General features: G+C 45.4%; 1 protein-coding gene across 1 annotated transcript; it reads left to right on the top strand.

Moving 5' to 3' along the window:
• Positions 1-803: 803 nt before the first annotated feature.
• Positions 804-27,574, top strand: cox10 (cytochrome c oxidase assembly factor heme A:farnesyltransferase COX10). Its single transcript, XM_076094051.1, has 7 exons — positions 804-906; positions 1,397-1,539; positions 1,702-2,098; positions 3,127-3,251; positions 23,383-23,453; positions 26,054-26,286; positions 26,382-27,574. Exons 1-7 carry the CDS (start codon positions 876-878, stop codon positions 26,816-26,818), a joined length of 1,437 nt encoding a protein of 478 aa, XP_075950166.1. The 5' UTR covers positions 804-875; the 3' UTR covers positions 26,819-27,574.
• Positions 27,575-27,845: the final 271 nt, after the last annotated feature.

Raw genomic sequence — 27,845 nt, 5'->3', positions numbered from 1 at the left:
TAAACATTAAGGAATGTTTTTTTGTCCGTGTACAGAATATTACCTTAACAATCAAAGCAGTAATAATCGTCCCGCTGCGTCTGTAAAATGTTATTGTTTGAGGAAATGAAACACTGCCCTGAAGCAGACAATCATACTGTTTCATTATCTTTGTTTGAATAAAGCCAGGCAGCAAAGTGAAAGCAGAATTAATCAGAAGGTTTCCATCTTGTTGGCCGTGGCAGCCAGGGCCAGCGAGATGATCATACACATAAATAACAGGCCAAACGGCGGGGCTAGTCAGAGGACATACAAGGGCAGAAGGCAAAAGGCCAGACATCGAATGAGACGGAGATTTTGAATTATAATGAATCCCATCTTCAGCCCAGATTTATTGAACAGTGACAGAGGTTTTCTGGTAACCTGACTTATGTAAAGGTAAAACTCCTACCGGTGTTCGATACACACAAACACATGTTGTTACACACTACTTTAATTCAGCTCAACTGATTGGAGTTCCTCATTAAAAGGAGCCTGAGTGGGAATACAAATATAAATATACAAATATATATATATAATACGTAATTACTCAGTTATAGTTTATTCTCTAGTAAATAATAGTTGCTTTGCTGTGTTATTTCTTTAATATGATTTTAAGTACTCATTAGTTTTAGTGTATATTATTACCGCATAGTCTGGTAATATGATTAATACGTATATTATTAATTTGATGGTTCTTTTGATAATAACTTTAATGAAAGCGTCTGCAGCGCACAGACCAGATGACGTATTCTGCCCCGGAAGTGTTTCTCTTGCACCACCGAGGTCGTAATGGCGGCTCGCTGCATGTGAAGGGGTCGAAACCGAAACGGGAGCCGGCTTTATGCTTCGAGAACATGTACAAAACGTCATGTAGCAGACTGTCAGGTAACTCAACAGGACACGTGTCATATCGTTTAACATGCCGCTGCATTTCAAAGTAAAATGTTTAATCTGCGATAGCTGAAAACAGCCATGGAAGCTAAGGCGGAAGCTAGCTGGCTAGCTTAGCATGTAGCTATCTATAGCTGCTGAGATGTTTGTCAACAGGCTAGCAGTGACCTTAGATAGAAGTCAACCGCATCTGCAGAGACCGACATTAGCTAATGACTGACTTATTATGTTATGTGGGGTTTTATAACTGTTACGTGACAGGACCACCATGGGGTTATCTTAACTTTCAGTGTTTTGCTCATGCTCCAGTTTTGTGCATAACACATTGTGTGTGTTACATGCGGCTTATAGTTTGTGTTATTTTATTCCATGCAAGAATTAATGAGTTATTGTCTTGTTTTTCCTTCTCTTCTTCATGTGTATTGTTTAGAGACAGACAGAAGTATTTATTTTCATGAATACACCTTGTGTTTATGTCTTGTAGGTTTGGTTGGTGTCAGCGTGAAGCAGATATTAGTTCAAAATGTTCCTCAATGTAACCAGACCGCTCGCAGCCTCATTCAGCTGCACAAAAGAGATCCATCAAACTGGCTGACGTACCAGCACCTCACCTTCCTGAAACGCCAGGTATCTCTCACGATATAATTTCTGCTTTCTCGTGCAGTTTAAAAATATTGTGTTGCTTGTTATCAAACCATACCTTGACCATACATTTATTTTATATATAGTACGTATCTGTTGTCAGTAAATTATCCCGTAACTCACTTTCTGCACCGGGTTTCCTTTCAGTATGTAGCAAAGAACAACAGTGAGCTTCACCAACGTGCCGCCCCCAAACCGACTCCAGCCCTGACCATTGTGGATGAGAGGGACGACAGCGTCGAAAGACAGGTGCAGAGAATACCAACTATTGATCCTGTGGTCACAGATGATGTATCGCAGTCGGAGAATATCACCAGTAAAGCACAGCCTGGGATATCCACCTCGGAGCCCTACACAGACGATGTGGCGCTACAGAAAGATTCTGAGTCTGGCGGCGTTGTGACTTCAGACGAGACTCCTCATGTCCACGTGGAGACGGATGAGGCAAAGGAAGCGCGTCTAGACCGACAGTGGAAGCAGATGAAAGTCGATGTAGCTGACCTGCCGGATATCTATGCCAAGCTTGCTAAAATCAAACTCACAGGTAGAGCACACAACACGTCTTTTGTTCCATATAATATGAACTACTCACGTATGAAAATGTATGCAAATACAAAGTTGTTAATGAACACACATTTAAAAACATATCTGCTTCTACAGATACACGAGCAGGAAAGATTTCATAGCAATGCATTGTGTCCGAGATAACCTTCATGTTTGCTTTCACAGTAAATAGTTATATGAAACTACTGCCTGTTGTTAAGCATCAGTGTGCTGTTGTTGGTGTTGGGCATTGTCACAGGAGACGAGACCTACAACATAATCTCTGCTGTTGATCTGTGTGCTCAGTCTATTCCAAACAACCTTTTATTTGCATAAATTGAGAGATATGCTACTAGTGGTGGAGCTGCTGAGCTAGCCTGTAGCATGACAGTTAAGTATTCAAAGATTGTTTATTATCATTCTGCAACGCAGGGTGGCACAAAGGAAATACAGCTGTAGCCTATTCCACTTACGCTTCACAAGAAAAACACGACAAGACAAACCAATTAGCCAGCAGTAGGCTAGGTAGTGGAGTAGCTTTACGTGCTAGCTGGGTTAGCTTAGCTCCCATCCCTGCTTTCCTCCCGGCGTTCGGTCCGGCTGGTCCGGCTGTCGAGGGAGGTGATCGTCTCAAGGTTCGCTTTATCCAATCCCCACACTTCCTTCTCTGATGTTGAGTTTATCTCTGTCATATACCGTACATGCTCCAGTAACAAAGACAACAAATGAACGCGTCTAAATGCGCTGCCGGCACCATCTGTTTAGCTACGTTTGTTGAGAAACTACGAGTGTTGTTGGGAACATACTGAACATACAGATCATAAAGTAATTTGTGTGGTGCAATGAACTTATTTTAACAAGTTCTAATAAAATAAGTTCATTTTGCCCTCAGATAATGTGCTGTTTCTTGTTTGTATTGAATCATTTGCAGTGTTCTTTGACTGTTACTTTAAGAAGTAATACTTAAAGAAGAAAACGTTCTCACTCCTGTTTTAATTTGGTCTCTTATCTCTTGCTTGGTGTTCTCAGCACTGGTGGTGACGAGTGCAGCAGCCGGCTTTGCAATGGCTCCAGTGCCGTTTGACCCCCTCACCTTCTTCGTCGCCTCCCTGGGAACATGCCTCGCCTCTTGCAGCGCCAATGCAGTCAACCAGGTCAGTTATCAAGGCCATGCATGTCTATGTCAGTGTCTAAGAGATGGTGGTTTGTTTTGGCTTTTTGCACAGCACATGTCGGCCTAATCACTGCACAAACCCTCTGAATGTAGAACTCAATAATGTGTGAATGATGTCACCACCTTTCACTGTTTCACTTCGATGGGAGTTGCTGCAGGATTATACAGGTGTATGTAACAAACTGGTAGCTGGTGTAAAATGAAATATTGACTACAGGTGATAGAGTGCTGCAGAAATGAGCGCTAAAAACCAGGAAATGAGTTAGAATTGTTGCACTTCTGGTCCCTTTGACTCAAAGTCAGAGGTTTCTTTGAATGGGTTTTTGGTTAAATGCCTGAACGTCTGTGTTTAACACAAACATAAGAGGTTGCCATTGTTTGTTCTGCGACATCAAATACTTTGAAAACCCCACTTGTGGCTTTTGACGATTGCTAACAAATGGCTAAATGTGAACTACTGAACGTCATGTTGAAAACACGAGTCTGCCTTTAGCTTCGTGATGGTGACGTAGGAGACATGCGGCCGCTGTGTCGTTCTTTTATAGCCTAACATTAAGGTTTTATTCTGCCGATTGCATTTACGCTTCAAAAAATGATAAACATTTGTGTATAAGATTCTGTTGCATAAAAGTTTGTTTGCCTCATAGTTATTATTTAATCCAAAATCCAGTTTGTCTTGTTGAGGGAACGATGGCAATGCTAACTTCCTGGTTGGCCGACAATAATACATCCACACTCAAACTACAAATGTCCTATGAAGCACAAAATAATCAACACATAGCTTGTGTAATTGTTTCAAGAATAGCATCAAATAGTACAGATGTTTCTGCTCTTTAATCTGTTTATTTTTTAAGTACCGATTTCCTTTTGGATAGAAAGTGCGTCTCAGAGCTGGCAAGATATCTATTGCTCTCCTCATTTCTGTTGATATGTTCTACAAACATGCACATGCTTGTTGACAGACACTCGCATCCACAGTTTTCCTTTTAGTGATGTCTGTGTTCTAAACAAAAAATGCCGAACGAACCAGCACATCCTTTTTTTCTACATTCCTCCTTCGCTACGCACTGAGCTGAATGTAGTGCTGTTTCTGTTTACCCGCTGAAAGCTTTTTCCGACGCGGTAAACGAAGGTGAGCTCGTGTGCCGGTACACTTAGAATGCCGAGCATAAGTAGGGCCTCGCTCTGCTGTCTAGTGTTGACGTTGTACGTGGGAATTTGCTCCGTGACTCAAGAATATTAGTGTAACGGGTGACCTCTCCCTCAGCCCTGCATTGAACTCTGCTTAGTCGTGTCTTTGGCCTGTAATTTGGCGACGGCCTTGATTACACTGCAGGTTCCTGCCCTTGGGGCCAACCACCCTCCGACCCTCAACAACGTTCCAACTGCTGTCTTCATTGTTTTCCAACAATAACAAAGTGCCCCACCAAGTCAAACAGACGTAGTGTGGACTGACATTGATCATCTTGGAGATTGCATTCTCTAAAATATGTACAGTTTGATCCCCGTCCCTGTGCATCGTGGATCTATGGATACGAACATGTTTACACAGTTTAGTTTCTGCGGTCAGGTCTGAATAGTGTCAATCAGTCCAATGCAGAGGTTGATATTGTGTTGTCTCTGAACAGAGCCGTACTCCCACCTCCCACTGAGCAGGTGTGTAAAGATCCTCCAGGTATTTGAAAAATGTCCGCCTCTCTCCTCACGCTGCTCAGAGTGGCCAAGACTCGGAGCTCCAAGACGCTCAGAGCGCTGAGTGATGTAAGAGGCCACTGTCTGTACCCTGGGTGTCCCTTTATCTGTGGGCCCGCCCTCACATCACTGCTGTCAGTCTTCATTTTCTCCACTAACTCAGCCTGAGGTCAGGATACGACACGGCTTCATATTTCACTGAAACGATGTTATTTGCCTTTCAGTGCTTCTCTCTCTCTCTCTCTCTCTCTCTCTCTCTCTCTCTCTCTCTCGCTCTCTCTCTCTCTCTCTCTCTCTCTCTCTCTCTCTCGTCCTCCTCCGCTCAGGTCTAGTTTCAAACCCTCAGTGGAGGTGAAGCATGGGCAAAGGTGAATTTCAGAGCAGATGTAGTGAGTTGCAATTTAGATAAGTGTGTGTTAAAACCTGCAGGAAATACTTACAGTCAGGGCATCTATCAATTTGGGAATTATGGAGACGCTGATCTTTTCCAGGCCTTTTGTTAAAGCCACATTTTTGCAGGTCAATTTTCTTTCTTTTTACTTAAATGAAAACGACAGGAGAACTTTGAATGATATGACAGAATTAAGCAGGCCAAATGTGTTTCAACCTTTTGGTGTCACTTTTCAAGTTATTCTAATTATTCTAATATTATTTATATATATATATATATATATATATATATATATATATATTCACTGTCTTAGGATTTTAAAAGTGTTTCACTATCCATTAAATCAGAGAAGACTAAGTATAAAGTGTCAAGAATAACAATATATTTATTTGATTGTATAACTGGACCCTTCAGATTTTAACTATATGAAGGAGGCAATACGACAAGATTGTGTGTATCTAAAAATATTCATTTTTCTTTATACGTGTGGGTAAAAGGGGCTCTGTGGTAGAATGTGTGGTATTTTGGGAATGCTTCTCATGGTTTCTGTAGAATAATATACAGTGAATTGTAAAGAGATCCTGTTGGAATATTACTTCAACAATTCTCTCTGTTTGCACAAATGGCTTGTGTGTGTGCGTGTGCATGTGTGTGTGTCCTTTTTTTGTGGCCAGCAGCTGGTATGTGAGCCGGAGCCTTCACCAGAGTCGCATCCATTCTGCCCCCTCATCCCTGGTTCTCACTGGGGACAGTCAGCGTGTCGCCATCGTCTTAATTGGCAAGAGTTGGAGATGGGATCTGTGTGACAGCCACCTGTCTCAGACAAAGTCGTGCACGGACACATTTTTAATTTAAAAGGATAAACACCATTAGGAGCGTAAACGTATTTGTAGTTGTTAGTGTCTCGCTCTGCTCGTCTGGTGTGGAAAGTACGTGCCTCGCTGCACACGATGTAACAGTAGTTGTTGTTGTTGCTTTGTTTGTAGAAGGTAATTTTCCTCTGAGTAATTACACACACAGAAGCACAGGGGATGTCATGTGTGACATGTAATTGCCCGCTGTGGACTAACGCACTGTTGTCGGCTGTTTTCTGTCAAAGATACGCCTTCACCTGTGTGTGTGTGTGTAATCGAACTCAACACTTTTGGTCAACCATTTGTTTTTCATAATCTCAAAAAGAAAAAGAGGAATGGAGAAGAAAAACATCCTCCCCTCAGATCTGCTGCCAGGTTTTTATTTTTTTCTATATTTGCACTCCCTTTCATCTTGGAAAAAGTGGGGCTGCTGGTTATACGTGATCAAAGCTAGATGTCTCTTTATTTATATGAAAAATCAAACCAAAGCTTAAGAAACAAATGAAAGCAGAGAAAGACCCTTGTGAAGATCACTTCCTATAGATTCAGCTCGGTCCTGATCCCTTAATGCTCGGCATCTACAGAGACAGAGGAGTGTGAGTATGTGACCACGCAACTGCTGAATTACCTTGAGCAAAGGAGGAAAATGCCTTGAGGGGGAGGGGGGGGGCACGACGCTTCTGCTCTTGGAAGTGGCAGTTGGACCTTCAGTGGAGCTGTCAAAAGCCAAGGCTGCTCTTTGTCCCGTTGGGAAGTACCCGGAGGGCAAGCAGAAATGCTGTGGTTTCCTTTTAAAATGTGACTCTATTTAGGAAACTGACGGAAGGGTGGAAGCACTCGCAGTCACGTAACAATGGCATTTCACCGTCTCCAGTTTCTCACCACAGTCAAAAGACTTAATGCTGTCATGTCTGCCTTTACAATCAGAGGAGACAGTCAAAGAGATGTAATTATTTGAGCTTCCAGTTGAAGCAGTTCTCATGGGTCGGCAATTATCAACTTTTCTCGAGCATGTGATGTTTTGCTTCCACCTCCGTCGGGCTGCTTAGACCGCCGTGAAAGCCTGCGTGGAGGTGTTCAGCTGAAGAGAGTCGTGCTCTGCAGAGGACCGAGTCCTGAAAGTGTCGGGCGTTCTGGTCGTCAGGACCCGTGGGCCCCCCCTCCCCCCCACACCAGGCCCGGCCTCCACAGGTGTTGGTGCCGTCATCACCTTCCAGTCCGCCCACTGCTTCGGCTAATTGGATAATTAGGTCAGACGAAGGTTTCGAGCCGGAGCCCCAAAAAGACCCCTGGGACGTCTAAAGGTCCCCAGCAGTGTAAACAAGCCCCGATACGGCCTTTTACTGTCAAACAAGTGCCGCTCGAGACTCTCACCACGTCAGCCTCGCGTGTTTTGTTTTGATGAAAATTCAAGCTGGCTTGCTCTGCGGCTGCCGAGTGTCATCTCTGCTTTCATGACCGCGACAGCGAGTTTTCTTTTGTGTCCCGTGTCTCTCCTGTGGTGAGCTGTCTGAGGCTGGCACGCATACGCGAGCACCCACAAGCCCCCCAGCCCCTCCACTCCCACCACCACTTGAAGCTACGCCCTGCTCCCTCTCGTCCTGTGCAGGCATGCATTGGTTACCCTCCTGCATGCCTCCTTTCGGTGCACTTCTTGGTCAGCCCCGTGGAGTGTATGGGTGCATGACTGAACATGGGGATAGCTCGTGCAGACGGCTATAAGATGTAGAGTATGACGCATCATATATTAGGATTTAACCCAGGTTAAATCATTTTATAACCTTTGGAAAAAAACGTTAATGTAAAACCATGGTGGGACCGTGAAGACCGAGAAACCACTAAACACTGAATCTGTATAAAAAGACTTTACAATGAGCATTTATGACACTGATTTAAATGATTTCTGAAGCTACACGAAGAAGCTTTTAATCAGCCGAATAATGGAAATGAATTCAAATTGATTGCATTCTGATGTTAGTTTGATCTTAATTAACACACAATGTGGTGCCGTTATGTAAAGCCACTTTATCTAGTGGAGCTCACGCTTTCATCTTAAAAAGGATTTTCAAGCTCCTCAGAATCTAATGATAGCGCAGAACACAAGCACATTACAATGCAGGCCTGTTGTCACATTTGTGATCTTTATTCCTACTATCTGTAATGTTTGCAGTGGCAGTCTACTTCTTCATCATATTCATCCACACATTAGGAGGTCAGATTGTTGTGCTGCCACCTGAATTATGAAACTCGCTCACATTATTTCACATATTTAGGGACATCTAGTGTGATGCATGAATCTGTACTGATGCAGATGTGCTAGCGGGTGTTTGTGAAAGTCCTTAAATCACAGTTGGTTAAATTGGGTAACTTCAGCACAGTAGAGTTGTTGCATCTTTATATTACAGTGCAGTCAGAAAGTATTACGGCTGTGTCTGTGCTGCAGCACATCTGATTTCAAATGAAAGACTGATTATGAAGCTGAAACGTTGACCGTCAGCTTTGATTTGAGACTGTTTACGTCCTCGTCAGATGAACAATGTACATTCTGTACACAGTCCTCCGTCTGTAGTGGTCATCAAGTAACCAAACATAAAACAAACTAAAACAAAGTCATCTTTTTATGTGTGATTATAACATCCTTCAAGTTATTGTGATGCCGTAAGTTTTGTTTGTTAAAAATGAGCCGGGAATGAAGAATAGGTGCTTTGTGGGTGTTTTTTTCGTCATGTGATCTCCATTCATATCTATTCAACCAATAGGGCTGTTCTAGAAGTATTTCAGATAAAAGGACCACTTTAAATCTTGTGCTTACCAAAGATGTGCTCATAAGTTTCTTTTGAAGATATGTCACTAAGCATGACAAACCATAAAAATATGACTAATCGACTACCGAAACCTTAGTGGGCGAGGGGGGAGGCCTAACATCCAATGTGTTCATCAAAGATCCAGCCTCATTTAGCTCTCAAGGTGCACCAGATTTATGCATTTAACTTTAAAATGGACAACATTGAAGAAAGAAAAAACTCAAAGCATGTTGTAGTAAATTCAGGGAGTCTTTATGCCAGTGTTAAAGACAACGATTAGCCAATAGATATATTTAATAAACTCCATTCACCTCTCAGGCTGAGACTACAGTGAGATGCTTTATGACAGCTTCAGACGGACTCCAGATGTAGATAATGGTCCATCAGCAGCACAGTAGGTGGTAGCCGTCTGCCTCAACAGTCAAGGCTGCCGCAACAGTTCTCCAGGATTGGGCTCCTCTCGCTGTAGTTTAAGGCCCCTCCCGTAACACGGTACCTCTCGAGAGGATCATTAGTTGTAACAGGACCTCATAGCCGCCAAAACCCCGCCATCCATTGCCCTCTTCAAAGAAAGTGAAACCCTTCCACCGCTGGATGTGTGTCTGTTCCCCGCTGAGAAGCAGCAACAGGAGATATGCTTTCAAACGGGTGCTGTAGAATACCTCTTGCATGATGACATCGTCATCCCTCTTGTGCAATCTATTCTGCCTTAGACCCCCCCCACCGTTCTCAGACCAGAATCCACTTGATGAATTGCAGTGGATACCTTCAAAACAAGCCCCTTATTGATGGGTACTGTATTTGTTTTCTTGCGTTGGAAGCTTCAAAGGTGTCATGAGACAGAGTTGTGCTTGTCTTATTAGTTCCACTGGCGATGTGATGTAATTGACTTTTCAAAATGTGTTGTGTCTGTCAAAGGATTATGTTTTTTTTAGAGTTAACGGTCAAACACATCAGAGGCGATTTAACAAAAGAAAGCGAGATCATTTCCTCGCACAGATGCTGCTCTGAAGATCTTGTTTTCCAGCTTAGCTAAAACAAAAGAGCACGCTGACCTTTGACATCCACGGTTTTGAGGTTTTTGTTTTCGTGATCTTCACCAAGCTGTTCGTTCAGCCCGGGAGAAGGAACGGAAACTCCTTTTTAATTGCCGAGCTGGAAGGACTCGATGGGTCTCTCTCTCGGTGCGGGATTGAAATGAATATTTAACTAGGCAGCGTGTTAAATAGTTAATTTCTTTAAAGGCTTTTGTCTTCATCAGCCACGGGGTGCCAATCCGTTTCCAACTGTACAAATGGATCTCTTTCAGCCTCAGACGGGAGACAGATGCTTTCCTCTGATAAAGTCATGACGGCTAAATCCACCTCAGACACTGCCTGAGGGAGCACGTACTGTTGCCAGGCAAAGGGTCGGTTAGGCACAGATACAAACATGTTACGCTGGTTTCCAACTGTTTATGTTATGTACCTTTCTTTTAAACAGATTTTGGCATCAATTTGCCTTTATTCATAATCTTATATCACTTTAATGTGTTGGGTTTGGCCACGTCTGTGCTTTACATGGGGATAATGTGTTGTGAACCAGTGCCAACGTGGCACTGATGAAGTCCTGGTTCTGATTATAAACGTTGAATCCCGTTGAAGAGTTCAAAACAACCAACTGTCTTTGATGTAGCTATTGGCGTTGTTCATATACATTTGGTACATTTCCATCATCGTGGAGGGACTGAAACATTTAAAGGTGCAGGATGAACTCACTGGAGTCCGTTCATTTATAAAAGAGCGTTGGCAGGAAACAGCAGCAGTCTAATAAAGCACTTCTAGGGTGTTTATTTATTTTTCCTACTGATGTGAACCCTTCAAATGGCAGCTCACCTCAATACCGACCGTATCAAAGTTAATGAGTCACCAGAGTGAATTTAGAGACATATTTGTAACCGCTAAAACAATGTCTCTGTCCGATTTTAATCACTTCTCAATTCAACAATACATTTGTATCAATGACACAAGATATAATACTATAAACCTCTGTTTATAGACTATAATAGCAGTAATATACTATATTCACATGTTTAAAGGGAGGCTGTATAAATCTGAAATCAAAGTTCATTGCTTGTTATTCACTGACTGATGGATCAGCGGTAACAATATTGTGTTTTAGGGTTACACACAACATATTTTCAATCATTATACATCTTAATACATACATGACTTCATCTACATATTCTTTTTGATCCTACTACACACAAGTACAGGGTGTCCTCACTTCAAAAGAAGCGGTGAACATGGCTTCTCACCGGCATTGCACACCACATGTCGTCATCTTCACACTACACTCGCTACTCGCACGCGAAGTGTCTCCCCGAGACACGGCTTGTTTGAGCAAACACGCCTCGCCACAATAGAGTCTCCGTCACCCGAGGGCCTGAACATGACTGACTGATGGGCAGGTGGGGCCGCTCCTCCACCTCGCTGATTAGCCTTTAGTCTTTCACAAAACACTGTGATTATGGGCTTCAGTGACCAACAAGGGGCGATGCAGACACCATTTAGACTCCAGTCAGAGTGGAGGAAGCCACCCACCTCAGCACTGTCTGCTACCAATGAACCCTTCTGCACCTAAACGCTGCGTTCGGCGATGGCTGACCTCATGCAAGCTGAGTAAATGTTGTTACACCAACTAAGACTCTTGTTTTCTCTCTCACGTGTTCGTTCTTGTGGCAGTAGGTTAAAAGTAGAGTGTGAATATTTATGGTCCACAGGTGAGGATCATATTATACATCATTTGTCTTAGATTAACCGTGTTAACCAGCTGCACTGAAAGCAGCATATTCAGCTCTGTGTACCCGTATAGGAGCTCATTTTTAATATCCTTAAACCACTCCGGACCTGCTTTTCCTCTGAAACATATTGTGGCACGTTGATGCCCCTGTATGTCTAAGAGGACGAACAGTTCTTCTGGCACTAATGCTGCAGCGTATTGCCTGAGAGAGGTAATGGGTTGCTGAAGACGCACTGGGTTAAGAAGGCTCCCTCTCTGCTTCTCGTGAATCACTTGCCCTGCTGAACATCAGCGCACAGAGGCCAGAGGTTTGCATGCCTCTTCAGTGGATGTAATGTCACTGGCTGTTGCCAAGACTTTGTCCAAATGTTTTTGGTTTAGTTGAGTAGCTCAAAGTTACCCGACGTGACATGAAGAAAGTGTAAGTAATATGAGCAGCGATGCAGAATGTCTTTTGTGAAGTTTGCCTCTGGAGTTACAGTAGCTAATCAATGAACAAGTAGAAAACAACGTGTATTTAGGGCATCACGCCTATGTGTTTGTGTACAGTTAACCATTCATTCCCCTATAAACTCAAGTTTACCCTCTCTATCTGAAGGTAACCTAGCCAAAGGCAAGTAGGGACACTCTTTGTAGCGCTGAGATCCGTGGATAATTAACAAAAGCAGCCCTCTTTACAGCGGGCCCGTGAGCCAACGCTGAATGCTAATGTGACTCAAACCAAAAGCTTTTAGGGCATCGGCGCTCGACGGCAAAATGGTTACCGACCAAAGCTTGTCCCTGAGCCATGGGTGTGTCTCACATTCTCAAAAGTCAATTTTTTTAGCCCAACGTTTGTCTCGTAGGGCTCTACAGTCTGTGCAGTATGACTTTATTAAAACTCATTTAACTGTGTCTAATGGCACTTGTGGGGTTCAATTAAATTTCCACTTTTGCCATTTGCTGAAAGAGGCATGTATTGTCTTTTTAACCCCTCATTTTTGGGGTCAGCTGGTCGTGTTCATGTTGCCCAATTTACACATAAAGGGAATGCTGCAGATTCATTTTATTTGCCAAAACTTTGACTGATTTAACTAGTTTTTTTTCTCCATCACTATGGATTAATAATAATCAGGGCTGCCCAAAGTTGGCCCGCCATAAAGTCAGATTTGGCCCTCCAGATGTCATGAGTGAGAGTAAGAATTACATTTAATTAAGAATACTTTGGAACTTAGTACCATTGTGTTTCACAACAATACAATAGAATAGGTGTTTGCTTTTTAGTTTCAGTTTTGGCTCTCCAAGGGAAATAAACTGGTCTCCCCTGCTTTAAGTAAAGGGCTGCTCTGAATATGTATGCAGTGCATTTCACCTCATCTATTGAAGAAAAATGCTCCGAGCTTTTGTACCGCCTGAGCGTTATTATCACCAGGTACCTTCGATATAGCTTCGCTGTCCATTCTCACCCCTCTGGTGCGAGAAATCGCTTCCGTGCTTTCAGCTTCTGCGCCTCATTACATGAAAATTCAAAATGCCAGGATGTTCAGCCTGAATAATAGTCATTGGAGAATGACTATTATTCAGGCTGAACATCCTGAATCTTAAGTGCCACCCAAGTCCTCAGCCCCTCATTATGAAAGCACACAGCATACCCGGAACACACAGCTCCAGGGGATATTTAGCACACAATACAAGGTTGTGTTTTTTTGTGCTTCTTCTCATAATAGTCACATTTAAGAGCAGTAATATTCTTTTCTGTTATATACACTTCACATGTATACTGCTGCAGAGATATCTGCAGTATTCATGACAAAACCTTCTTACGTGCACAAATCAGCTGATATAGTTACTCCAGTAGAGTGCACGCTATATCTCCTCCTGTAATGTTATCTACCCTTACATGCATATGCACACGGCATAGAGGCGTGTTTCTCTGTGTATGTTACGGGTGCACCCCAGGTGATTAGATAAAGCCGACTGCAGTGCTTGGACATTATTTCTGTTTCATTAAAAGCGGCTCTAATCACAGCGTTGAACCGATCTGAAATGAGGCGGTGAAAAGCCTGCTGTCCCCACCTCCCTCTGGACCCTGTTTCCAAACATTAATGGCTTTTTGTGTGATAAATCTCACGCCAATGTTTTCAAATCAAACTTTTTTTTTTTTTTATAGCAGCCAGTGTGCATCAGCCTCCGTTATCATTTTTGCTCTTTGAGAGCAATATTAGGAGGCTAAATCCATGAAGAATGTTGAATTCCAGAGTTGTGCCTCCCGATCTTCTTCGTGAGCGTCCCCTTTAACGTTTTCCGGAGTCACACAGCATCTACTGCCCTTCTCTACGTGATGCTCTACTGAGCACAAAAGGCTCAGGAAGTCTGCCTTTTGTGTCCTCAGTGTAGCATTACTCCTGTTCTGTCCACCTGTTCTCCTCTGCAGGGTAATCCTGCTGGGTTGGGTGTGGACTTGTTGTCTGTCTCCGTGTCACAGAAGACACTACAAAGAGTTAAAAGGATCTTGAGCTGTGCGATGACATGGCAGTTTTTCATGTAGTCGACTAACTGTTGATTACCAAGACAGACCAAAGTGTGTGTGTGTGTCTCTAGGTGTGTGCAGCTTGACTCTCTTTCTACTCTTTTATTTGAGGCAGTGTTTTGTGGGTATCTCCACCTACTTCACCCCTCTGTGCTGTACGTCTTAGTTACTGTTCCCCCTCATTATTGAGGCTCACCTGTGAGCTAGCTTTTTAGAAACAAGTGACGTGTCTACTGTAAGTGTCTGTATGACTTAACTGTGCTTTAAAGGGGCCTCTGTCATTCAGGCTGTGTTGCTTTATGCATTCCCAAAGTTGCTTTTTGAAAACTGCATTTTAATTAGTCCTCCTCCCATAAGCATGCTTGCCATGTGACAAAGGAGACCTTCTATAACAGCTGAGGTTCAGTTCAGTGAGGACCCGTGTAGCACTCATCCTCTCTATGGCATTGTCTGTCTGCCCACGCGCCTCAAACACAACATCCACACACGCACACAAAGACAGACCTTGAAACACAACACGTGTCTCACTCTGAATGCCGTTAATTTCACATGCAGTCATTTATTCAAGTAGCCACCGCGGTGTTCCCATTCATCTGACTCCCACACAACTGTAATCACTTTGAGAATGATAGACATCAGGGCGCATGCACACGAGTGCTTATGCCCACACACGTGTGTGTGTGTGTGTGTTTTAAAGTCTTACCCAGATCCTGGGGATTAAACATTTCCGCTGTTAGTGGTGCTGTGTCCTGTGCTTCTGCTCTTTCTCCCGCCTGCAGACCTTTTTATCTGTACGCTTCTCTTGCAGTAATTGCTTATGAAGAGACGGGGTGGGTCGGGAAAGAGCGGCTCCAATTTCACCAGCCGTCAACTTTTTTTAATGGCGCTTCACCACTTTGAAATATCCGTCTTTGTTTTAAGACTGTGTTACATCCTTTAAACGGTATGCTGTAAAGTAGAAAGGGAAATCTTTTAACTCCACAAGCCCAGGCCTCAACAACAAAGATCACAACGGGCAACTAAAACGCCACGTCGGGCTTGTAAATCTAGCAACTCGGCAAAAAATTAATTATGTTTAATGTTTTTTTCCGGAGCTGATGATGGATGAAGCTAAAGAGCGAGCCATCGCCTCATCTCTGTCCAGTGTCGCACATGTAGGGCACAGGTGAGACAATATCTGCAGGTAAACACAAAGTTGACCGTCATTGCAACTCAACCCTCGGAAATGTGCCAGCATTTACTCTTCCCGACTCAGACACACTGGAGGCTGTGTGTGTCACGCCACATCCTGAAGTCCTGTTCCACTCACAGGACAGACGGTTGACAGCTCGCTTTTGGAACCCGTTGAGAAGCTAACTGGTTGCCTTTCCGCTTGACGGGATAGTGAGAGATGCAAAGATCCAGAGAATATGGCAGAAAGGGATGCGTCTCAGGGGGCAGTGGAGGGAGGACACATTCTGACAGGAACTTTGTTCACACAGTCTCCTCCCATTCGCCCCAGCAAACAAGATTGAAACTCACGGATAAATTATTTACTCCTCTTTGCCAGTGTTTACTGTCTGCGCCCTTGCGTTGAGTGTATCAGTAAATGTTCCACCTCCACATGAACATAGTTCAATCTTCTCCTCATTCTGTTTCCTGTCACTCAAACGTGGAACTATAAAGAAAGAAGTTGGCAAACGGGCTGAAAACCACACGTCTTTGTAGTTTATTATAAGAGATGTAACAGTTGGAAGACATTTTGTTATTTACCACCAGCCCAGTGTGATGGTTGAGGAGTCCGCTTATTGAGGCCAGTTCAGAGCAGAATATTAATGTTAACAATGTGCTCTCTTCGTAAGAATAAAGTCAGATTGTATAGAAGTCTATGAGGAAGTGTCCCTTCTTCTCACTTGATTTATTACCTCCGTAAACATGAGTTTACGTATCCGTAGAATTTAGTTTATCAGTTTTCCTTCACCGGAGAGATGGAAGAGACAAAGCCTGAAAATCTGCTCCCACATATTTCAATATAGGGAGAATACTATCATCTCCAGTCGTTCCTTGGCCTTGTCCCTGAACCAAACCGCCGTGCACTGCACCAACCTGAGCTGCACGTGTGTTATCAGAAGTGTTGTTTACAGAACATGCTGGAGAGGACAAAGGAAGGGAGAACAAAGATGCTGATTGAACAATGTAAAGCCGGAAGTGTTCAGAAACGAGCTCACCTGGGAGGAAAATCGGGCAGAATGAGACCTGTGAGCCAGAGTGCTGAACACGAGCCAGAGATATCAAAGATAATAACTAACAGAAAGGGAATAATCAGGTTTGCTTTAGTTTGGCAAAACAATAGAGAGGATGTGTTTCTCATGGTGGAACCAAAAGACCCGTTGTCTCGTCTCAAGTTGTGATTAACTGTAATAAAATACATACATTTCCTGTTAGATATTAAAAATCACAGCCATGGGATTTGATCTTTACTGGGGCTGCAAAACTTCAGGAATATTCAGGATGAAAACTTTTGGGAAATAAGAGGAATACAATGGAGTAATAAGGGTTATTCGCTCTGGCTGTATTTAACATGGACCAAATTTCCTTTTTTTTCCTGCCGAGTTGAGTTGTTTCATTAATAGGCAGTTGACCTTCATCCAGAATTTCGATGTGATCTCCTTAAAAGGCAATGCTGTGGAGGAGAACCAGACGTCTCTGTGCGTCTTCTTCTGGGCTCCTCATCATCCTGATTTGAAAGGCCTGTTGAATGAGCCCGTCTAGATGAAGGGGCGGGCTTTGCCGTGGGTCACTGACGCAAATACAAATCTACCAGAGGTGCTGACGGCTGCTGTCATCTCTGAGAGAACAGCGAGGGCCTTCATATGTGTCGGCACGCTTCTAATTTCCAAGAGGCGCTTTTCTCCAGTATCTCCGGTACCAGCCGTATCAGAGCCATATTAAAAGCCAACACACACACACACACACACTCACACCCATTCCAGTCTCCCTGTGGTCAGACACAGCTGCAGACAAAAAAAATCCAAACACTCGCATTCTCTCAAACGTACACACGGTCATGCACATGCCTCTTTTTCAACTGCACCCAAACTGTTGAGAGCCTTTCAAACTGCATGTCACGTCAGTCACACCCTCGGTTATTTGCAAATGCCCACCGATGCCGGAAAAGGACTGTTTATTTCCCTTTAAATAAATGACTGCACACACACCCAGCCTAGCTCCATGTATTGGCCTTTCACTGATATGTTTTCCCACAGTATGCGAGACTGAATAGAAAGCAGTCGAGTGTGTGCAAAGTTAACTGTAATCAGGAGCTGGAGTGAAAGGCCCTCATTAGTCGGAACATTAACTTATCGGGCTCAGACTACAGATACGGCCGGCCGGCCGGCTCTCCAACAAAGGAATCCGTCTTGTTTGCACAGTTGATATGTTTACAGTAGAGCGGAGCTGTATCAGCCGGCCAGCGCAGCCCGGTGTCAAGTCCAGTGGCAAAATGAAAACGCTTCATACAAATGAAGATTAATATTTGAAACTCGAGCCAGTTCACTGAAAGATTTGGGCTCCGAAGATTCTATCGTGTGGAACATTCTTGCGGTGTGACGCGCATATTTTGACTCAAGTGGCAAATTTATGAATTAAGGCCCGGGGGCACAAGTGGCATTTGCTCTTACTGTGACTTTAAACAAACATTCCCTGTAATGAAGAATCTCTGCGTGAGAGAGAGAGAGGGTCTCTTGATCCTAAAGATTTGCCGCCGTCCACCGAAAGTTGGCCTTGTAACCCGACTCCTCCCTCACACTAGGAGGCACTGTGGCCTGGTCTGATGGTCTGATGCTACTGATGGAAATGCTGATACGACCCGACACACAAGGCACCACTTCTAAACCCAAGAAACATATTCCCTCAGGTCGAGTTGGTCTTCTACGCCAAACAGAAATAGACATTTATATCTTTCAGATGCGCACAGAAAACCTTTTCTTTATGTTGTTTTGGAGGCAGAGCAGCAGCTGTCACAGCCTCCTTTGATCAGATGAGTTGGAAGAAATCAGCGTGTAAGAATAATCCTCTTCTTTTAGCGTTTCATTTTCTGATTCTAGCTTCCTCCTCTCTTTCTTTTTTTTTGCTCCAGCAGTCCTTCCCTCTCTTCGTGGCCCAGACTGCAGAAGACTTCTGCAGAAGGCTTTTCACACATCTCCACGCTGCAAAGGGAGCGATCGGGCCAAAGGCAGCGTGGCTCTGCTCGCCATTAATTGGCTGATTAACATAAGGACAGTTTAGCACTTCACTGTCCCGCACTCAAGCCATCAATCAGAAGAGAGGCGGTGCCAGCTGGACCGCTGCCTACGGCTCTACACAGACCGCTGTAGAGAGAGCAAGAGGAGGTGAGGGGTCAGCCCACAGCTGAAAGGGAGACGTGATCCACTGTTTGGCCGGACGGAGTACTGCAGTCTCTGCAGGGGTGAACGAAGGGAGACTTGGCTGTCTAGAAGCAGTTCTGGTATTTAGGACTAACGGTTTCTTTGGTCGAGGGCCTATTTTTTAAGGTTTCTTCTCATGAATTGAACAGTGCAGACAAGTTGAGTTTTCCGTGTCTCATCACACCAGCGGATCCGCTATCGTTTCATCACATCAAAGGATCTCGGAGGGCGAGGAACCCCGGCAACATCTGCCAGCTGTCCGCATGCAGCATTCCAGACACGGACACACGTCTCCTGTTTTTATCTTGCACCTCCGCTGCAGATAGTGTGAACTAAATATTGCTATTTCCTCAGTGACAGGAGTGAGGTGATGGAGATGTCCTCCGCGCTCTTTTCTAAACACTTTATTGCCAAATATCCAGTTTCTGGTTGTATTTACTGTATGACTCCTTTAAAGACCTGTTACAACCAAACCACGTGCAACCTTTTTTACGTTACCGTTATATTTTCTGACTTTATTTCTCGTTTCACGACTCCACACTGACACTCACGCATGTTGCTGCTTACAGTTTAATAAGTCCTTTAGAGGCGTTCGGCAGGTTCTTCAGGGACATTGCGCGCATAGCTCCAAGACTATTGGTTTGACTCAAGAGACATCAGAAGAACAGCAGTCCCACATCTAGCGTTAAAACCACATTGAAATACCCTTAACCTGCCATTCCAGCTCGTGTGTGTTGTGACTAGTCAGGTTGCATGCCAAGTCTGTTTTGTTCTTTCATTTGACGTCAAAACATTGTCAAACGAACGTCTGCCAGAACCGCTGAATTGACTTCTGAGGAAAGCTTAATCTATGTAAATCTTTGGCTGCTTGTTTGTCAAGTGGTTGATCAGAGACGGTTCACAGTCGCTGTTCAAGGGCGGCTTTGAGAGCTCTCGGGCTTTTGCTCTTTTTTTTTTTTTTTTCTTCTTCTCTCAAGCGGACTTGGCTCGCGTGCTGCCGAGCGCCCGCCTCACTCCCCACCCCACCCCACCCCACCCCACCCCACCCCGGTGGATGTTTGAGTCTTCCATTCAAACAGGTGACATTCTGACAAGTGATGACTTGGTCTCATTGTTGGGTTTAGCCCGAGCACCTGGGTTCTCCTCAGGAGAGCGAGAGAGACGTGCTGTTTAGGCCAGCTGATGTTCCTGTGAGCCAAAGCCGCTCGTGTGTGTGTGTGTGTGTGTGTGTGTGTGTGTGTGTGTGTGTGTGTGTGTGTGTGTGTGCGTGTGCGTGGGCACACTCTTGTCTCTGCAGTAAACACAGTGTGTAGTTACAGTATCGCTGTTCTCTGACCTTCTCTGCACTTCCTATTGTTGTCCTTGCTGAATGATGGGAAGTGTTGATAAGACGACAACTCTCCCACGGGGAGCACAATGAAGGGCTGGTGCAGAAATCTAAATATAAGGCTGTCAAATTTTCAGTCTTGTTACATCAGCAGGAGGACGAGGGAGAGATGAACGAACCATTGACTCGGGGACAAAGGAGTAAAACTGAGAAAATGTATTTGTCATTCACTGGCTCTTTAAACTGCTGTTGTGTCGCCATAAATTCTATCAAGACAAAGTCTTCTGTAGCTTCTACACAAGACTACAGGAAGTGCCTTCCTGTAGTCTGTTATCAGTGGAGCCCTGGTGGTTGGCGGTGGATCACGTTCCGTCTTTGATGGCACGGAGGATCTGGCAACCGTACACCGCCTCTCACTTTGGTCTCGCCTGCTTTCCGTCCTCATCTGGCAGATAATTGTCCCTACAGTTAGTGTGTGTGTGTGTGTGTGTGTGTGTGTGTGTGTGTGTGGGTTCATAATTGATAGCAGCAGCCAGATTCTCCGTAACTTCCGGTTCAGTCCCACAGCCGCCTCTGTATCGACGATGTTACGCCACAGATCATAAATGAGCCATCATGCTGCTCATGAGTGAATCACGAGAGCGCGGCAGAGGTCACTAAAAACAGAGTAGCCCACAGTTTCAACGGGACGTGTCATGACGTGTCATCGAGCTAGTAAACAAACAAATGGCTGCTCGCCAGAGGCATTGTGCACATGTCATCACATAATCTCAATTTAATATATAGTTCATGCCAAAGACAAGAACCTTCTTGCTGCAACAATAACACAATGATTTTATTTGCTAAGTGTGCATAGTGCTTCAGTTGCATAAAGGAGAAACAAATCAGTCTTTAAATGAAGAAAAGTTGTCATTTTTGTAATTATTAATTCATTTTTATGACCTTAACAGATTGTAAATAATACATTTATTTGCCTCTAAATAGCAACAGAAACACTTATCATCATTAACAATATTCTATTCACCTTTTACAATACTTAGTATTATTGTAGAGTGAGTATTTTCAGAATATGCCCAATTTTTATAAACATGTATAGAAGAATTGTCTAAATCTACACGCCTGACATGGAGCTCTAACCGCCGTGTGTCATGCCAGCTAATTACAGTCACGCTGCCTCGACTCAGTGCAGGTGAAGACGTGTCCATTTTTTAACTGCACCAAACCTCCAGACCTACCTGTAGCAACTCACAACACAAACCAATTATTTGAATGCCCTCGCTCACTGTAACACATGGCGGCGTTGGGGCGGAAGTAATGACCCGGGCTGAGAGGGCCGCTGATGCGAACCAGATGAGGCACTCACGACTTAAAAGGCAGAGAGAGGGAGGAACGAGAGAGCCGGACCAACTGCGAAAGGACAACAGCGCACGCAGTGGGCCGACTTTGACATTCGTGTCAAATCACCCGAATACACACACACGACAGGTTGATCCAAACACGGTAGATCCTGTGTGTTCAGATGCTTCTCTCACGTTGGAAAGCTCTTTGTTTCTCCTGTTTACATCGTGGGGCCACAATGCACAGAGCGCTGCTATGCGCAAAGTATCAGTCTTTTTTTATTTCTCTACATGTGGGACGATGTTATTGGAAACTAAGTAGATCCTTTCTTTATGTGAGCAGCGTTGCAGCGGGCTTTGGCCCCGGGCCTGCTCGAGGCCTGGTTCAGCACCGCTCTGCTCGGGGCCCCTGCCACAAAGTGCATTTCTCTCTCAGGCGGCCCCTGACCACCTGACGCATTTCCTGACCCAGGAAATAGAGTTAACACCTCAGCCCGGGCCTTGAGGGTCCCACAGCCGCGTACACAGCTGTGCATTAGCTCGGCCCAGTCCAGTAAGACCCGGCCAGCAACTCAACCGTAGATGGTGGAGGGGAAGCGGGAGGTTTTCTCTGCAGCGCACGGAGGGAGCTCATTCAACCGCTAGTTTTAATGTCTTTGGGTGCTTGAAGGGTTTCAGTGCCGTTGCAATGTCAGCAGTAACTGGGGCCAAATAAGAAGATATATTTACCTACTTCTATAACTGTTGTAGGCCAGAACTGCACTGTGAATAAGCGTTAGCTGTGCTGGCGCGCTGCGATTAATTGGACTGGATTCCCAAGAAGATCCACGTAAACCAGGGAAACGTGTAACTGACGGCTGAAATGGAGATTCAGTTTTGCCATTTCGCCGGCCGTTTCGGAGTATTGTTGCCGGCTCTGAGAGGATCGGTCTTCCTCCCTAAACCTCCTCTAAGACGGTCAAATTGTTATGGAGCATGTTTAAACTTCGCGTTTCTGATTTGTATTCGCATCTCAACTCCAGGTTCTCCGTCGAGTATGGGGAGAAGTTTTGTGAGAGATCTTGTGCATCAGACCGTAATGGTGCAGCCCGCCCCCCTAATGTTCTTCAAAATGAAAATCTATACGGAATGAAATGCAATTATTTCCACCAGGAGTTTTGTTTTTTATAATATGGCGGCTTTCCGATGTTGCAGTAAATCTGGAAACTGTGGTTTAAGAAGAGAAAAGTGGATTATCTGTTTATTAGATATTTTATGTGAGCCATATTTCACAAGAGATGGTTCTCGATATTCCGTCGTCTAAGTGCTTTATCTGTTTTCTTCATTAGTCAAAGGCAAGCAAAATGCTCACTCACACACACACACACACACACACACACACACACAGATTAGCTAGTTCCTGCGTTTAAGCACCCCATGTGTTTGCGTTTTGGTCACACATTGCCAATCTCATGGGAGCACTTTGAAGCATACTCCTCCAGAGCAGATCATAAAACAGGAGTATAAGTAGTTTTTCACATAGTTGTATCCCAGAACACCCACCCACCCACCCACACCACCACCACCAGCACCACCCACCCAACAGCTCGCCGCCTCCACCTTCCACCTCCAGTCCATTTACTCTCAAAGTGCAGGGTGAGCATTCGGTTAGGTTTGATACCACCACTCCCCTCGCATTGTGTCTCTCCAGATGTTGCATAGAAAGACTCAGAGAGGCAGCCATGGTGGAATATTTGATATTTTTACATTTCTTTTCATGCACGTTTGTTTGATTGCAACTGCAGAATGATTGTGCTGTAAATTTGTTTGTCTGCAGTGTTGTATCTCAGCACCTCGACGTTGCTTGAAATGAACCATAATCTGTACTTTTCTGAGCTCCAGTGTCGGAGGTGTTCAACGCTATAGATTCAGTTTGACAACCGAAGTGATGGATTCTCCCTGCTGCCTGAAGTAGTCCATCATATCGTGCGTGTCTCCTGCGTTGACCCTCTTGTGTTTCTGTCTCCGCAGTACTTCGAGGTGCCCTTCGACTCCAACATGAACCGAACAAAGACCCGTCCGCTCGTCAGAGGACAGATCAGGTACCGTTTCCTGTCTTTGTGCTCATTCAGCAGCAGCTGTCCTCCTCATGGTCTTCTGTCCGAAAGATTTGACACAGCAACCTCATCCGCACGCGACGGCTCAGCCAGAGATCAGTTCAGTATAGAAGCAGCCCAGCGACACCACATGACAGCTACCGAGCCTCACAGGCTCCTTCTGTGCAGTTCATACAGGACGAACGTCTGCTGCAGTTGTCTCGATCACGGATCTTTATACTTGTCTAGGCTCGATGAGGGACATCTTTCTAAGGGCCAAACATGACCCATCGACTTGTGACGTCAAAGCATTTGTGTGTTTGCAGGCGATAATATAATGACCACACCTTAAATGAAGCGGTAGCACTGAGCAAACATCCGTGTTGATTTAAACCCGTCTGTTAGTAGCAGCAGCTACCTGGACAGCCGGTACACCTGTCGGGTGGAATGAACGCTTGGTAGAGGGACGAGGTCGGGGGGGGGGTTAGGGTGTGGTTTACCTGACCTCCCTTACTTTGCTCTCCTCCACTGTTTAGATGTCAGATAAGCTCGGCGTTGAAGCTCAATGAACTCCTGCTAATCTGACCCCCCCCCCCCCCCCCCCTTTGGGAGACTGCTCCCAAAGCAGATATTCACTGATGCATGAACCAAAACAAAAATACACAAACCAACCACATGTCCTCCTCTCCCATTGTCAGTGCCAGGAAACTGCCTCCTTTGCATTTCACTCTTGCAGGAGGAGAGCTCTACTTTCATTTGTATTCAGTTGGAACGAAAGCAAACAACCTGTTGACATAAGAGGATGAAAACGCCTTCCATAACTAGAAGCCTCTGTTGCCTTCCGACATACACCAGCAAAATAGGCACTTTAGGACTGAAACGGTGTGTTAGTACCAAAACTGGAGCTTGACCCACAGCTATCTCGTCCCAGTGTTCAGGAATTCTCCACTGACACGCTGTTTAAAAGTGGACTCTCGTGCTGGTGATTGAAGATGTTCTCTCGCTATCTAAACACGGCGTCTTCTCGCTGGCTTTTAGCACGTCCCCGCTGACAGGAGAGGAGGTGTGTGTCCGTCAGAAACACAAGATCTCTGGCTCTCTCTCGCAGCGGGCAGATGGGAGGCTGGACCGTCCTGTCAAACAAGCCGTCACAAAGCCAGATTTTACACATTTCCAGGACGAGGCTTTGCATTTGCCCGACTAACGCCCCTCCCTCGACATCTGTGTTGCTGCGGAAGTCTTGTCTGCACGGCAACACGCGAGTCTCGGAAATAGTTTGTCATCTTGTGTCTGGACTACAATGGTGGATCATCTTTCCCACCTTTTATTGTTCTTCTGTAAAATGTGGATGACAGTCGTCGTCCCCCCCCCCCCCCCCCCCATCCTTTGTAGTGGTTTTGTGGAGTTTCCGCCTGCGGCGATGCTGAATAGCTTTCAGCATGCTAACAGAGGGAACATAGATTAGTTCTGATTTAGGGCTCTTTCAGCTGCAGCGCACAGCATCAGTTTGCTCTGTTGAGATCACTTTATTTCCAGCGTCAAGAATGAACTTTAACTGGTTTTGTTAAGTTTTCTGTTCGTATATTTTCTGAGTGCGATGTCTAGTCTTTGTAGGTCCCTGAAGCCTCCGTGTTGTAGGCACGGCTTCCACTTGAATATTTACCAGGTAACTTAAGTTTGAAGTAGAATCGTCTTGTTTCTTTAACCTAACGTTTTACATTTGGGTCCTTGGCCTTAGTTGTGGTCTAACCAGAGGGCCACATCTTTGGCTCTCTGTATCGACATTGACCCACCTGACTTTGTGTCAGACTGTAAGCGGAGGACAGTAAACCCACCTCAGACCACGTGACGCACTCCCTCCCCCGACCCCCGCTGAGCCAGCCTGCACGGCCCCACCTCAGCCCACATAAAACAGACATAACACCACTAATCACATTAATGCACCAATCTCCCTGCTCGGCCACACCACCAGAATAAAAGCCCCGTTCAGCTTTTTGAAGAAAAGGGCCTGCGTTTGGTCAAGATTTTAATCTACCCTCTCTCTTTAATTTATGGAGCATTTACTGGTGAATTTGAACCAGACCTCGCCTTCACTGCTTTCAATAAAAGACGAGGGGAGGAGGGGGAGGAGGAAGTCTTCATCCGGCTAAAAAGCCTGAGCCGCAGCGGTTTTCTAGCTAGTTTTGATCTCTGGCGTGTGCACATGCTCTTCATCTTGCAGGGCTACTTTTATCCCTGACAAACTCTTATCAGATGAGCTTCCTCTAATCCTCCCGTTCTGAGGCTCAGCCATGCTCGGCTGCTGACTGTTAGTGTGTGGCCCCCGTGTGTGTGTGTGCGTGTGTGTGTGTGTGTGTGCGTGTGTGTGCGTGTGCGTGTGTGTTGAACATGTGGAGCTATCGTTGTCTTATCTGGTGTCTGCACAAGCCCACAGAACTTTATCATCCCATTGTTCCCATGGCAGTTATGGGCTTTTGTCTGAGTCTGAATCTGTGTTTTTGTAACTTGCCTTTCATCAAGAAAAAAGAAACATCTAAAACAACTTTTTCAACTTTTTTCTCTTCCCTGATTCTGATATTGTCTTCCTCTGTGTCTCTTCCCATCAGTCCCCTCCATGCGGTGTCCTTTGCTCTGGCCTGTGGGATTCCCGGCGTGGCTCTGCTCACGCTGGCGGTGAACCCCTTGACGGGCTTCCTGGGCGCCCTCAACATCTTCCTCTACACCTGCTGCTACACTCCGCTCAAGAGGCACAGCATCGCCAACACCTGGGTGGGAGCCGTGGTGGGTGCGATACCCCCCATCATGGGCTGGACGGCTGCCACCGGCTGTCTGGAGCAAGGTACGACTCGCCGGCTGAGAGGCCCCGGATCGTAGGACCGGGGCCGAGCTGCACCGTCACTCTCCTCCCTCCTCATTATTTTCTCTCCCCCCCAGGTGCTCTGTTGATGGGTGGTTTCCTGTACAGCTGGCAGTTCCCTCACTTCAACTCCCTCAGCTGGAACCTGAGGGAGGACTACTCGCGCGGCGGCTACCGCATGATGTCCGTCACCCACCCGGGCATGTGCAAGCGGGTGGCGTTGCGCCACAGCGTGGGCCTGATCGGCCTGTCGACCCTGGCGCCCGTGCTGGACGTCACCACCTGGACCTTCCCCATCGTCTCCCTCCCCATCAACCTGTACATCAGCTACTTGGCCTTCCGCTTCTACCGCGAGGGCGACCGCGGCAGCGCCCGCAAGCTGTTCTTCTGCAGCCTGTGGCACCTGCCGATGCTGCTGCTGCTGGCGCTCACGTGCAAGAAGCCTCGGAGGGATCCGGAGGAGGCGGCGGCGGCTCCACCTGCGGCCTCTTCAGCCCTCGCACTGCAGAGCTAACCGGTTTCAAAGATGCCTAAACTCTTTTCTAAGACCTCTGAGAGCTCTGTTTGTAACCGAGACACTCCCTCGGCGTCTCTCCTAACCACTCGTCGTGCTCGTAAGGAGTCCGGATGATGGACGCTTTATTTTATCTGTTTAATTGAAGCCAGTGGCGCTCGCTGCCGATCAGGAAATGAGCTGGAAACGATTCGGATCAAAATAACGGATTTACAGAAACCACACTGAATTATTACATCAGGCTGTAATCACTTCGATGTGTGTGTGTGCTGTATATATTCTGTATTTATTTATATTGAGGGCCCACCAGCTCCTCTCCATGTTGTACTTGACTGATGTTGTATCTCTTCGACAGTGTGAATCGCTCCTATGGATCCACACAGGGATCACCGTCTGCACATCTATGCAGCGTTCAAATGCAAAATAGAAGAAGAGGATGTATAACGGACATGAAGACATCACGTAATCACAAGATACGCGTCTGATTTTCAGTCTGTGTATAGAAATAGGACAAATATAAACCGTTTGAAGCAGCTACGGCACTTCTGTTCATTCTACTTTCACCTGATACTTGACTGTAAGTTTAGCTTCACTGTATTTTTGCTGCTCTGCAAATGCACTGACGGGTCCTCGTTCGTGTTCGTAACGGTTATCTTCACCACGGATCGCCTGCACCAAAGCAAAGGGAATAACCGACGCCCGTCTGAAACACGAGGGCAAATGTTCTCTAACAATAAAAAAACTCTGTTAATGTAATTCTGTCTGTTGTGTTCATCATTTGCTCGTTTCTCTATTTAGAAGTTTTACATTGTGCATGAAGTGTGGAGGCCTCATACGGAGCCTTGTTAGCTGGCCTCATGTCCGCATAATATATGGATTTAACTTTCAATTATGGCCTTAGTGGATATGCTCGCTTTAAGCACACATCGCCATCCCCTCCAATGAGCCTCTATTTAGCAGCCCACCTCCGCACCTGTCAGTCAACATGTGCTCCCCTTCCGCCCCCTTTTAACCCTAGTTTTGGTAT

Source organism: Anarhichas minor, unplaced genomic scaffold, assembly GCF_050575085.1.
Source record: "Anarhichas minor isolate MPS153535 unplaced genomic scaffold, ASM5057508v1 ptg000017l, whole genome shotgun sequence".
Lineage (NCBI taxonomy): Eukaryota > Metazoa > Chordata > Actinopteri > Perciformes > Anarhichadidae > Anarhichas > Anarhichas minor.
The sequence above is the reverse complement of the archived record's forward strand: the minus strand, read 5'-3'. Positions and strand labels throughout refer to the sequence as shown.